At 36.4% G+C, this 13854-nt stretch overlaps 1 protein-coding gene across 3 annotated transcripts in view; it reads left to right on the top strand.

Annotated features, from left to right (window-relative positions):
* Window positions 1-13854, top strand: part of LOC123546140 (F-box/WD repeat-containing protein 1A-like) — a 45624-nt gene that overhangs the window by 24611 nt on the left and 7159 nt on the right. Inside the window, exon 10 of one of the 3 annotated variants that reach the window (XM_053551218.1) lies at window positions 1279-1476. In XM_053551218.1, coding sequence (XP_053407193.1) covers window positions 1279-1437 — 159 coding nt within the window. In that variant the 3' untranslated portion in view covers window positions 1438-1476. Of the gene's footprint in view, window positions 1-1275; window positions 1477-13854 lie in introns of all 3 variants that reach the window. The other 2 variants (XM_053551219.1, XM_053551217.1) reach the window with 2 other exon arrangements.

Below are 13854 nucleotides of genomic sequence, written 5' to 3'. Positions count from 1 at the left end.
AAATATCAGATTTCTTGGTTAAGTTTTATGTTTAGGTCAGCTTTTCTCCTAAACTATCAAAGCTTTTGCTTTTAAACTTGGAATACTTGTTCACCATCATAAGCAGACCCTGTACATCAAGAAACATAACTCCATCTTGCTTTTTGCAAGAATTATTGCCCCTTTTGGACTTAGAAAATCAGTTTTCTTGGTTAAGTTTTATGTTTAGGTCACTTTTATCCTAAACTATCAAAGCTATTCCTTTAAAACTTGCAAACACTTGTTCACCATCATAAGCTGACCCTGTACAGCAAGAAACATAACTCCATCCTGCTTTTGCAAGATTTATGGCCCCTTTTGGACTTAGAAATATCAGATTTCTTGGTTAAGTTTTATGTTTAGGTCAACTTTTTCTCTTAAACTATCAAAGCTAATGCTTTAAAAACTTGCAACCTTGTTCACCATCATAAGCTGACCCTGTACAGCAAGCAACATAACTCCATCCTGCTTTTTGCAATAATTATTGCCCCTTTTGGACTTAGAAAAATCATTTTCTTGGTTGAATATTATGTTTAAGTCAACTTTTCTCATAAACTATCAAAGCTATTGCTTTAAAACTTGCAACAGTTTTTCACCATCATAAGTGGACACTGTACATCAAGAAACATAACTCTATCCTGCTTTTTGCAAGAGTTATGGCCCTTTTTAGACTTAGAAAATCATGGGTAGGACAATATTTCTATTATACAAAAAAAAATCAGATGAGCGTCAGCACCCGCAAGGCGGTGCTCTTGTTCAACTTACTAGTGAATTGCACCATGTTATAATTGAATATAAATGGTGTTAGACTTTGAAATCAAGGTTGACAAGTGTTATATCGGTGTGTTTTCCACACTGATTTGCGAATAGGGCCAGGGCCTTTACAATCTGATGTTTGCACATTGCCTTGTGTTTCAGATGTTTAAATTTTCATAGGTACTTACTTGGCTGAGAAAAAGTAAGAAATTTTATTTTATAATTTAATTTAATTTTTTTTTTATTTTGGGAATTTTAGCTTCAATGTACTATTTGCCTTTTGCCAAGTTGCACCCAACGCACCCACAAAAAAAACTACCGTAACTTATATAAATGGTTTCGCTAATTTGACTTTAGTGCTTTGAAACTTGACATATGCCTATTGAATATTCAGTACAACCTCATGCCAGCATAAATATGAAATCTCAGCCTCTATCATATTAGCAAATGTCTAGTCAGTTGATAGCATATATTCCTCGAGATTTTTGTTTACATTTGTGGCAGGAACATTCGGGCCGAGTATTCCGCCTCCAGTTTGATGAGTTCCAGATCGTTAGCAGTTCTCATGATGACACGATACTGTTGTGGGATTTCCTAAACGTTCCCGTCACAGATACGCCTGTTCGCTCACCGTCTCGCAATGCATATAAGTTAGTTCCATAAAACTTATCACAACCTTTGCCTAGATGTGCCAGCTGCCTGGTTAGTAGATACTAACTTAGTCATTTTTTTTAACCTTTGTATATCATAGGTATTTCATCATTTTCTTGTTGTGAAATCTGATCTCTTCTGTACGAGGTATGTGGAGAGCTATCCTACTCGCCCCAGGATTGGTGTCTGCATTTCCACCTTGGTTAAAGTTTTTATGCACTTTCTCATCACTAAATGGATTTGTTAGCCCACCATCATCAGATGGTGGGCTATTAAAATCACTCTGCGTCCGTGGTCCGTCCGTCCGTCATTCCGTCCGTCCGTCCGTCCGTCCGTCCGTCCGTTAACAATTTCTCGTTATCGCATCTCCTCAGAAACTACTGGGGGATTTTGACCAACTTTGTCAGAATGATGTATTGGTACCCTAGTTGTGTCCCCCTGAAAATCAGACTGGTTCAACAATTTATGAGTGAGTTATGGCCCTTTGTTTATTTCTATATTTTACATAGATTTATATAGGGAAAACTTTGAAAACCTTCTTATCCAAAACCACAGAGCCTAGGGCTTTGATATTTGGTTTGAAGCATCATCTAGTGGTCTCTACCAAGATGATTCAAATTATTTCTCTGGGGTCAATATGGCCCCGCCCTGGGGGTCACATAGTTTATAATGACTTATAAAAGGGAAAAACTTTGAATAACCCCTTGTCCAAAACCACAGGGCCTAGGGCTTTGATATTTTGTATGTGACATCGTCTAGTGGTCTTCAACTAAGATTGTTAATATTATATCCCTAGGGTCAAATATGGCCCCGCCCTGGGGGTCATATGGTTTACATAGACTTACATAAGGAAAAACTTTGAAAATCTTCTTGTCCAAACCACAAAGCCTAAGGCTTTGATACTTGTAATGTAGCATCATCTAGTGGTTCTCTACCAAGTTTGTTCAAATTATCGCCCTAGGGTCAAAAATGGCCCCGCCCCGGGGGTCACATGGTTCATATAGACTTATATAGGGAAAAGCTTTTAAAATGTTCTTGTCAATAACTAAAACATTCAAATTTGGACCACATGTATATTTTTGAGTGGCAAGATGAACCTTGACACAAGTTGACTTTGATTTTGACCTAGTGACCTACTTTCACATTTCTGTAGCTACAGCCTTAAAATTTGGACCACTTGTATATTTTTGAGTGGCAAGATGAACCTTGACATGAGTTGACCTTGATTTTGACCTTGTGACCTACTTTCACATTTCTGTAGCTACAGCCTTCAAATTTGGCCACATGCATAGTTTTGTGCACTGGAAAAAACTTTGACCTTGATTTTGACCTAGTGACCTACTTTCACATTTTTGAAGGTACAGGCGTCAAATTTGGACCATATGCATAGTTCCCGTGTTTCAAAATGAAATTTGACATTGATTTTGCCCTAGTGACCTGCTTTCCACATTTCTCAAGCTACAGCCTTCAAATTTGGACCACTTGCATAGTTTTTGTGTGCCGAAAAAACTTTGCCCTTCACATTGACCTAGTGACCTACTTTCACATTTTAAGGTACAGGCTTCAAATTTGGACCACATGCATAGTTTTGTATTCCGAAATAAAATTTGACCATGATTTTGACCTAGTGACCTACTTTTACATTTCTCAAGCTACAGCCTTCAAATCTGGACCACTTGCATAGTTTTGTGTACCGAAATGAACTTTGACCTTTACATTGACCTAGTGACCTACTTTTACATTTTTAAGGTACAGGCTTCAGATTTGGACCACATGCATAGTTTTGTATTCTGAAATAAAATTTGACCTTGATTTTGACCTAGTGACCTACTTTTACATTTCTCAAGCTACAGCCTTCAAATTTGGACCACTTGCATAGTTTTGTGTACCGAAATGAATGTTGACCTTTACATTGACCTAGTGACCTACTTTCACATTTTTAAGGTACAGGCTTCAAATTTGGAACACATGCATAGTTTTGTATTCTGAAATAAAATTTGACCTTGATTTGACCTAGTGACCTACTTTTACATTTCTCAAGCTATAGCCTTCAAATTTGGACCACATGCATAGTTTTTGTGTACCGAAATTGTACTTTGACCTTTACATTGACCTAGTGATCTACTTTCACATTTTTGAAGGTACAGGCTTCAAATTTGGACCACATGCATAGTTTTGTTTTCCGAAATAGAATTTGACCTTGATTTTGACCTAGTGACCTACTTTACATTTCTCAAGCTACAGCCTTCAATTTGGACCACTTGCATAGTTTTGTGTACCGAAATGAACTTTGACCTTAAGATTGACCTAGTGAACTACTTTCACATTTCTGTAGCTATAGGCTTCAAATTTAGACCACATGCATAGGATTGTGTACTGAAACAAACTTTGACCTTGACATTGACCTAGTGACCTACTTTCACATTTCTCAAGCTACAGCTTTTGAATTTGGACCACATGCACAGTGTTGTGTACGGAAATGAAACTTTGACCTCGAGGTAGTCAATAAGTCTTGAAATTTGGAACACTCAAAAATGGCACATTGGTGGGCGCCAAGATCACTCTGTGATCTCTTGTTTAATTTTTTTTTTTTTTCCCTCCTCCTACGACCATGTGTCATCCTGGCGGTTCGTAAACCAAAAAATAAAAAAATAATGGCCTTATTAATTGTTTTGACCATATAACTGCACTTAAATTGCTCGAAAAGTACAAAACAACCAGGTCGCGAAAATACGTGATATTTGGCATCTGTGCACACTACTGAATTACTGCTTTTTGTCAACAAGTTTTTGATGCTTTATTCAATAAATATACTAATTTCTAAGTGTTTTAGAACGTTTCTTCTTACTCTAATTACAGTATGCAAGCAAATTTATTTGTTGATTTTTAGCCCACCATCATCAGATGGTGGGCTATTCAAATCACTCTGCGTCCGTGGTCCGTCGTCCTTCCGTCCGTCCGTCCGTCCTTCCGTCCGTTAACAATTTCTCGTTATCGCATCTCGTCAGAAACTACCTGGGGGATTTTGACCAAACTTTGTCAGAATGATGTATTGGTACCCTAGTTGTGTCCCCCTGAAAATCAGACTGGTTCAACAATTTTTTAGTAAGTTATGGCCCTTTGTTTATTTCTATAATTTACATAGATTTATATAGGGAAAAACTTTGAAAATCTTCTTGTCCAAAACCACAGAGCCTAGGGCTTTGATATTTGGTATGAAGCATCATCTAGTGGTCCTCTACCAAGATGATTCAAAATATTTCCTTGGGGTCTAATATGGCCCCGCCCCGGGGTCACATGGTTTATATAGACTTATATAGGGAAAAACTTTGAAAACCTCTTGTTCAAAACCACAGGGCCTAGGGCTTTGATATTTTGTATATGACATCATCTAGTGGTCTTCTACTAAGATTGTTCAAATTATCCCCCTATGGTTAAATATGGCTCCGCCCCGGGGGTCACATGGTTTACATAGACTTACTAGGGAAAAACGTTGAAATCTTCTTGTCCAAACCACAAAGACTAGGGCTTTGGCATTTGTAATGTAGCATCATCTAGTGGTTCTCTACCAAGTTTGTTCAAATTATCCCCCTAGGGTCAAATATGGCCCCGCCCTGGGGGGTCACATGGTTCATATAGACTTATATAGGGAAAAGATTTTAAAATCTTCTTGTCAATAACCTACAACATTCAAATTTGGACCACATGTATGGTTTTGAGTGGCAAGATGAACCTTGACATGAGTTGACCTTGATTTTGACCTAGTGACCTACTTTCACATTTCTGTAGCTACAAGCCTTCAAATTTGGACCACTTGCATAGTTTTGTGCACTGAAAAAAACTTTGACCTTGACTTTGACCTAGTGACCTACTTTCACATTTTTGAAGGTACAGGCTTCAAATTTGGACCACATGCATAGTTTTGTGTTCTGAATTGGAATTTGACCTTGATTTTGACCTACTGACCTACTTTCACATTTCTCAAGCTACAGCCTTCAAATTTGGACCACATGCATAGTTTTGTGTACCAAAACAAACTTTGACCTTTACATTGACCTAGTGACCTACTTTTACATTTTTGAAGGTACAGGCTTCAAATTTGGAACACATGCATAGTTCTGTGTTCCGAAATAAAATTTGACCTTGATTTTGACCTAGTGACCTACTGTCACATTTCTCGAGCTACAGCCTTCAAATTTGGACCACATGCATAGTTTTGTGTACCGAAATGAACCCTTGACCTTAAGATTGACCTAGTGACCTACTTTCACATTTCTGTAGCTACAGGCTTCAAATTTAGACCACTTGCATAGGATTGTGTACCGAAACAAACTTTGACCTTGACATTGACCTAGTGACCTGCTTCCACATTTTTGAAGGTACAGGCTTTAAATTTGGACCACATGCATAAATTTGTGTTCTGAAGTGTAATTTGACCTTGATTTTGACCTAGTGACCTACTTTCACATTTCGTCCTTGAAATTGATCTAGTGACCTACTTTCACATTTCTCAAGCTACAGCTTTCGAATTTGGACCACATGCAAAGTGTTGTGTACGGAAATGAAATTTGACCTTGAGCTAGTCAGTAAGTCTTGAAATTTGGAACACTCAAAAATGGCACATTGGTGGGCGCCAAGATCACTCTGTGATCTCTTGTTTCAAATTTAAACTGTTGATCATTGGGTAGGGCATGGGGAGGGGTATTAATCACTCCAGTGATAGCTCAGGTTTTCTCAGTTATGCTGTACTTCTTTAAAGGTGGTTAATCAGATTTTGGTCAACAAATGGATTTGTGCGAAACTTAAGCAACTGAACATTTACGCTTATTTGTATTCACGTCATATTTATTCTCTAAAAGTATTTTTAAACTTTGATTTTCCTATCCTGGTTGCCCAACCAAGATAGCACTATTTTAGCATAAGTATAAATTTAATAAATACATTTTGCCTAAGGAATGATATGAATATAAACACTATTGTAATGAAGCTGTCAAAGATTTGGATTGACAAGTACATATTTTGCCAAAATTCATTAGAAATGCAAGTTAATAAAATTATTATTACCTCCCTTTGTCTATCATGGTTGCGCAAAAAAAAGATAGACTGAAAATAAATTAATTCCGAAGCTACACGTTGTTTTAAAACTTGCCTTTTGTTTCAGGTAGTTGAAATATTTCAATATTTATCAAATGCAAATGAAAACTAGAAATGAGCCGCGCCATGGGAAAACCAACATAGTGGGTATGCGACCAGCATGGATCCAGACCAGCCTGCGCATCCGCGCAGTCTGGTCAGGATCCATGCTGTTCGCTAATAGTTTCTCCAATTCCAGTAGGCTTTAAAAGCGAACAGCATGGAGCCTGACCAGACTGCGTGGATGCGCAGGCTGGTCTGGATCCATGCTGGTCGCAAAGCCACTATGTTGGTTTTCTCATGGCACGGCTCAAATGATATTGAAATCAAAAGAAACAATCTACTTTTTAAACACTTTTGTATTAAATTAATTACAACATTTCATCAAAAGTATTAAATTATGCATTTCTAATAGGAATCTAAATTTCTAACAGAATATATGAAAACTGGAAAATGTCAGAAAATGTTGCTTGAATGTGATTGACCACCTTTAACAAGCATAGAAATAGTTGAGCATGCTGTCTCGTGTTTACTACTATTTCTGGCACTGTCTCAGACACTTAATACATCTTTCTCAAATTAAGGATTACATGGTGTAATAGCCATATTTCGTATCTTGTAACTGGATGATAATATCTAAATGAAATTTGGTCACTTTAAAGACAGTCAAAATTAAAAACGTTTCACCGAGAGATTTTTCGAATTTTATCATTTTTAGGGGAGATAATCGGTATTGAAGTTAACATTGATGCCTATGGGAAATGTCTGATTTCTTTGATTATGGGAATCTGAGCTTGAGTTTCGAGAAAATTTTGCGGTAGAAAGCTGCATTATATGATTCTGATACAAATATAAAAAAGAAATCGAAAATTCACCGTAGGGAAAACGAGAAAATTATTTTTTCTAGTTTTCAGGGGAGATAATTCATGAAAAACCAAAATTATCAGGGGAGGTAATCTAAAGGAAATTTTTGAGAACTTCTGTCACTATATAACTTGTCAATATGCACCTTATTTCTTTCGTTTGACATTTTCAAAGCTTACATTATCAAGTTGTATGTACGCTTTTGGTGAAATTGAGGCCTATTACGGGTAGTCATCCTTAAGTAGCATACCTCCAAAATGGGACTGCTCACCAAACACCAGAAATTATGCTTAGGTGTCTCTTCACAAATTCTCTCTTGATTTTAACTGAACACTACTGTGACACGAAATGGGTAAGGGCCTCTATTGCAGAATGGTTAGGGTTGCTAACTTTGAATCCCATGACCATCTTCTCTGTGTTTGAGTCCAGCTCAGGTCTGTGAAGAAGTCAGTCATCACAGATTTTGGGAAAAGATTGGTGCTTCTACCTAGGTGCTCACATGTGCCTTGTGTGTTCCTGACGTGTTCTGATGTAGTTTTAGTTGATTAAAACACAGTAACCCAAGCCAGCCCATGAAGTTGACAAAACAACACACAATGCTAATTTTACATTCATAATCAGTAGAACCAAACTTTGAACCACTCTTCTTTCACTAATATCTAATATACATGTATAAGTATAAATATTTTATCTGATCAGACCCAAGAGGCAGTATTAGGCCTAGAGCTGGAAGGTGAAACCCTCCCCCCCTCTAGGGATTTTTGTAGACTCAATTAGTTTTGAAGCCCATTGTATGTAGATCATATTTCTGAATTCTGCCATCTGGCAAGCGGGTTCTCTATGAGTTACAGCCTGTTATTTACGTTACCTTAACAATTATTTAATAAATGATAAAACTCGAATGTGGTGATTTATATGGTAGAAACAACCAAAATTATTAGCAAGTGGGTTTAGTAATACGCAGAATATGCTGTTATCAATGTTCCCGCTTAGTTTTGTTCTCTGAATCGATTAATTCATTTTGTAATTTACGTTACCATATGTTTTATAAAAAATCTCATATCAGTTAATTCAATAGGTTTAATTGTCAGATAATATCAGATATGTCTAAATTATAGTATTTTCAGATACACATTACTTTAGTATTTAAGAATTTATCGTTCAGCAGTTTTAAGAACAAGTACGTTACCATTATATACGTTACTAAAATTCACGATATAATATTTTCATTTCTCAGTCAATAAATTATTTATGTTATCCTTATTATGGTGTTCAAACTTAAATAATGCGAGTATCTTAACAAGTTCGAACTAGTTTGATATAAAAATGCATATAGCACAGCACTGATATCGTAACATACGTTACGATACGTTACTGATTTTCTGGACCAAATTTCTATCCACTTTCATCTACTTTTGGTATAAATGGGTAAATTGATATTTCACACGTGTTATGTGCATTTTAAGTGATAATTGGCACAGTGGAAATAGACTCATGTCCATGCCATTATATTTGCTCAGGACATTGCCAGCACATACTTTGCAAGAAACCTGTCATAATATAAGTTTGTTGATGTTATTGAATTCTTCAGACCATAGATTGCACAGACAATATTTTCGATGCCGTTAAGAGGTCATCAGATCAGTGATGATAACAGCTTCTCCTCATGTTGCAACATACACCTGTTTTTAGCTCACCTGAGCACGAAGTGCTCAAAGGTGAGCTTTAGTGATCACCCTGTGTCCGGCGTCCGTCGTCGTCCGTCGTCCGTCCGTCCGTCCGTCCGTCCGTCCGTCCGTCCGTCGTCAACAATTTGACTGTTAACACTCTAGAGGTCACATTTTTGACCCAATCTTAATGAAACTTGGTCAGAATGTTACCCTCAATAAAATCTTGGACGAGTTCGATATTGGGTCATCTGGGGTCAAAAACTAGGTCATCAGGTCAAATCAAAGGAAAAGCTTGTTAACACTCTAGAGGTCACATTTTTGGCCCAATCTTAATGAAACTTGGTCAGAATGTTACCCTCAATAAAATCTTGGACGAGTTCGATATTAAGTCATCTGGGGTCAAAAACTAGGTCATCAGGTCAAATCAAAGGAAAAGCTTGTTAACACTCTAGAGGTCACAATTTTGGCCCAATCTTAATGAAACTTGGTCAGGATGTTACCCTCAATAAAATCTTGGACGAGTTCGATATTGGGTCATCTGGGTCAAAACTAGGTCACCAGGTCAAATCAAAGAAAAAGCTTGTTAACACTCTAGAGGTCACATTTTTGGCCCAATCTTAATGAAACTTGGTCAGAATGTTACCCTTATAAAATCTTGGACGAGTTCGATATTTGGTTATCTGGGATCATAAACTAGGTCACCAGGTCAAATCAAAGGAAAAGCTTGTTAACACTGTTGAAGCCGCATTTATGACTGTATCTTCATGAAACTTGGTCAGATTGTTAATATTGATGATCGTAAGGTCCAGTTTGAATCTGGGTCATGTAGGATAAAAAACTAGGTCACCAAGCCAAATCAAATGAAAAGCTAGTTTACACTAGAGGCCACATTTATGACCATACCTTAATGAAACTTGGTCAAATCTTGATGATCTATAGCTCAAGTTCAAATCTGGGTTAGGTGGGGTCAAAAACTAGGTCACTAGGTCATATCAAAGGAAAAGCTTGTTAACACTCTAGAGGCCACATTTATGACTATATCTTCATGAAACTTAGTCAGAATGTTAAACTTGATGATCTTTAGGGCAGTTTTGAATCTGGGTCATGTCGGGTCAAAAACTAGGTCACCGGGTCAAATCAAAGGAAAAGCTAATTAACACTGTAGAGGCCACGTTTATGACCATATCTTAATGAAACTTGGTCAGAATGTTAATCTTGATAATCTTTAGGTCAAGTTTAAATCTGGGTCAGATGGAGTCAAAAACTAGGTCACTAGGTCATATCAAAGGAAAAGCTTGTTAACACTCTAGAGGCCACATTTTTGACTATATCTTCATGAAACTTAGTCAGAATGTTAAACTTGATGGTCTTTAGGTCAAGTTCGAATCTGGGTCATGTCGGGTCAAAAACTAGGTCACGGGGGTCAAATAAAAGGAATAGTTAGTTAACACTTTAGAGGCCACATTTATGACCATATCTTAATGAAACTTGGTCAGAATGTTAATCTTGATGATCTATAGGTCAAGTTTAAATCTGGGTCAGGTGTGTTAAAAAACTAGGTCACTAGGTCAAATCAAAGGAAAAGCTTGTTAAGACTCTAGAGGCCAGATTTATGACTGTATCTTCATGAAACTTAATCAGAATGTTAATCTTGATGTTCTTTAGGTCAAGTTAGAATCTGGGTCATGTGGGGGCAAAAACTAGGTCACCGGGTCAAATCAAAGGAAAAGCTAGTTAACACTTTAGAGGCTACATTTATGACCATATCTTAATGAAACTTGGTCAGAATGTTGATCTTGATGATCTTTAGGTCAATAGGTCAGGTGAGCGATACAGGGCCTTCATGGCCCTCTTGTTTCTCTACTAATTTGAGCGGTGTCACTTTCTCTGCGCGAACAAAAGCACTGATTGTGTCAACCAGTCAGACAGTGTATTGCAGGAAAAATTGAGCAGATTCTTTTTCCTTTGCTTATAAAGATGCTGTGAGCATTTAAATGGTATCTCTTATTTCCTGTTCCAGTGTAAAATAAAACAGTATTTTGTACTTTTGAACGTATCACCAATAACACAAACGCATCTGTATCTGGGGATCTAACTTGGATTTTCGTCTTTCGTGAAGTGCTAGAAGTACTGATGTCTATGCAAAGAATATTATTCTTGTGTCTGCTTCTTCCTTTGTATAGAAATAGTGGTACGGTATATTAGGTCAAGCTTGAACTTTGTTCCCATTTTCACTTGTGAGTAAACAACACTTTTCACCATTGACAAAATTCAATTGTCCTCTTCATCTTTGGTGCATAGGAATCACATTTTCATTGTTCGAAAATTAGATTGATCAACTGTGTTTTGTTTTCACTATTTGACATGAATGCTTTTCAGTCACATGGTACTTTGGTTTTCATTCCTGACAAGTAAGAATTTTGGAGCAGATCCACGTCTTCCACGCTGATATGATTTGATCGATTGAGGACTAAAAGTGTCAGTTATAATATCGACATGAGCTGTCTTAGGTAGCTGCCTTCAGCTACCTATTGGAATGTTGCATGGATGGTTACTTACTAAGCTTTGCAGCAGGTCGCTACTGTCAATTAACAAAAAATGTCATCTGTTTCGGATGGCTGCAGTCTTTATATAGTGAAGTAGTTTTGACTTGTCTGTTTTCATTGGCATTCCAGTCGCAGTGGCTATAACAGTCAGGGGATAGGTCCTAGAGGAAAAGAAAGTGCCAATTCCAGATCTAGTTGTACTGAACAGCCAAAAGTACAAATTGCTCATACACGTTACTTACTGCTCTTATCTGTAGTATTTTGTTTTGAGTATTTTAACTTCAGCTGTGGCAAATGTTTTGAGTTTTCTTCTCTTAAATGGTGTCTTGAAAAGGAACTGATTTTTCAAACAAACTCCTTTTGGTAATCCATCCATTGTCTTTTCACCAATTTTAGTTGCCTTAAGGTCATGAGTGACTTCTGCTTTCACAGGAATACCAGACGACACACAGTAAATTTCATCTTTGTTGTTCTTTTTTCAGCCTGGAATGGGTTCGTGAAGAATTCTATGACATCTAATGAAAAAAAAAAAGAATTCTATGACATCATAACTCTGTTAACTTCTTCTTCACTCCTGCGTATCTGAGTAGGTTATACTTCTTTGTGTTGGGACATGTCTTCTCTGTGTATGTCTGCATTCTGAAGTGTTGCTTCAACATACCTGGTTCTGTAATGATCGGTCATTCACCAGTGGACATATGCAGCATAGTTTCTACTGAAACCAACTATGCAAACCTCAGACTTTGCATGTCTGTTACTTGTCTGCTCTGTAGAAATATCTACAGCATTTTCTATGCTGGTACAGAAGACCTAGATACACTAAAATCCTTACTTCGGAGTATCTTTTCTGCACCTGGATCAATATTCATCAATATCAACAGGTAAACGAGGAGGTAGCGGGCATCATTATTGCTATCAAATGCGAAAAACAAAGAGCACAATTTTTCAGAGATGCTATATGTAAAACGAAAGCATTAATCTGTGTTGTTTTGATGAGCAACAACATCATGTGAATTATGTCTACATACATTAACCAAAATTGAGCAATTGTGCCACTTTCACCCTTTCTGATTTGAAGTGCCCATGTCTATTGAAATTTCTTCAGTCAGGAGAGTTATTTATATAATTTTAAACACCTTTGCATGGATTTTCAGTCCGTTTTAGTAATATTAGTTTCTTCTAAAATGCTTTCCTTGCAGGGTTTGTCTCTTCAAACTTGCATAGGAGCAAATGCTCAAGAGCTTCCATTACAGTCTTGTCACTGTGTACATTTAGGGTATGGTTGTAGCGTTTACCTGGTAATACTTCATAAAGTGAACGACTAGAACAAATTCCTTATTCTATTACAAGTTCTGTAAGACCATTACCCTTCATTAATTTTCCTACAGGCCCAAATATAGAGCAGATTGTGTGAAATTCACCCATTTTAACAATTATTGTGTAACAAAGTCCATCTCTAGACTGCAAAACAAAGAATATGTCTTCTTAGCAACAGCCGAGTCACATGTCACTATATTTATGGCAAAACTTCATTACTTGCATCTATTGACGTTTTTATCATATGCTGGACTGTAGCATTATCATTGACTGAATAATTCAAAGGTGCCATATATATGAAGCAAGCTTGAGCACTCACTCTCTGCAAATCATTTCACACATTTGTAATTTATTTATTTATTTCATTCCATTCAATGAAATCAGTTTCATTTCACCTGAAAAATGTTGTTTTTTTTTTTTTGTTAATCTTGATTGTAAATTCAGTTTGGAGAAAACTATATATAATTTATGTAATTAGTAATTTTTGTCGCATAGATTTATATTTTGTAATATATTTAGTATATGTTTTAAAATATATAGTACACATTTATGGAATTTGTACATGTTACATATCTGATAAAACAAAATACTTTGCAATATCCAAAATATTTTTCGACTTTTTTAAAAAAATAATTATTATAAATTTGAAACTCATATTGTCACAATTATATCATTTCATCTACTTTATACTATACACTACCCGCTTATTTTTTCATAATAATAAGAAATATCTTACAACTGATATATTTATGTCAAGCTCTCATCTGTTATAACCACAACCTCTTTTATAACACTTTTGACTTTATAACACTTCAAATAAAATCACATTGTTATATTTTCTATTTTCGTTACAATTTTTGGTAACGTACATTTGATAACGTAAAGCACATGCCTATAAG

This window comes from Mercenaria mercenaria, chromosome 9 (genome assembly GCF_021730395.1).
Source record: "Mercenaria mercenaria strain notata chromosome 9, MADL_Memer_1, whole genome shotgun sequence".
In the NCBI taxonomy this organism is placed as follows: Eukaryota; Metazoa; Mollusca; class Bivalvia; order Venerida; family Veneridae; genus Mercenaria; species Mercenaria mercenaria.
This window is presented reverse-complemented; position numbering and strand designations above follow the sequence as displayed.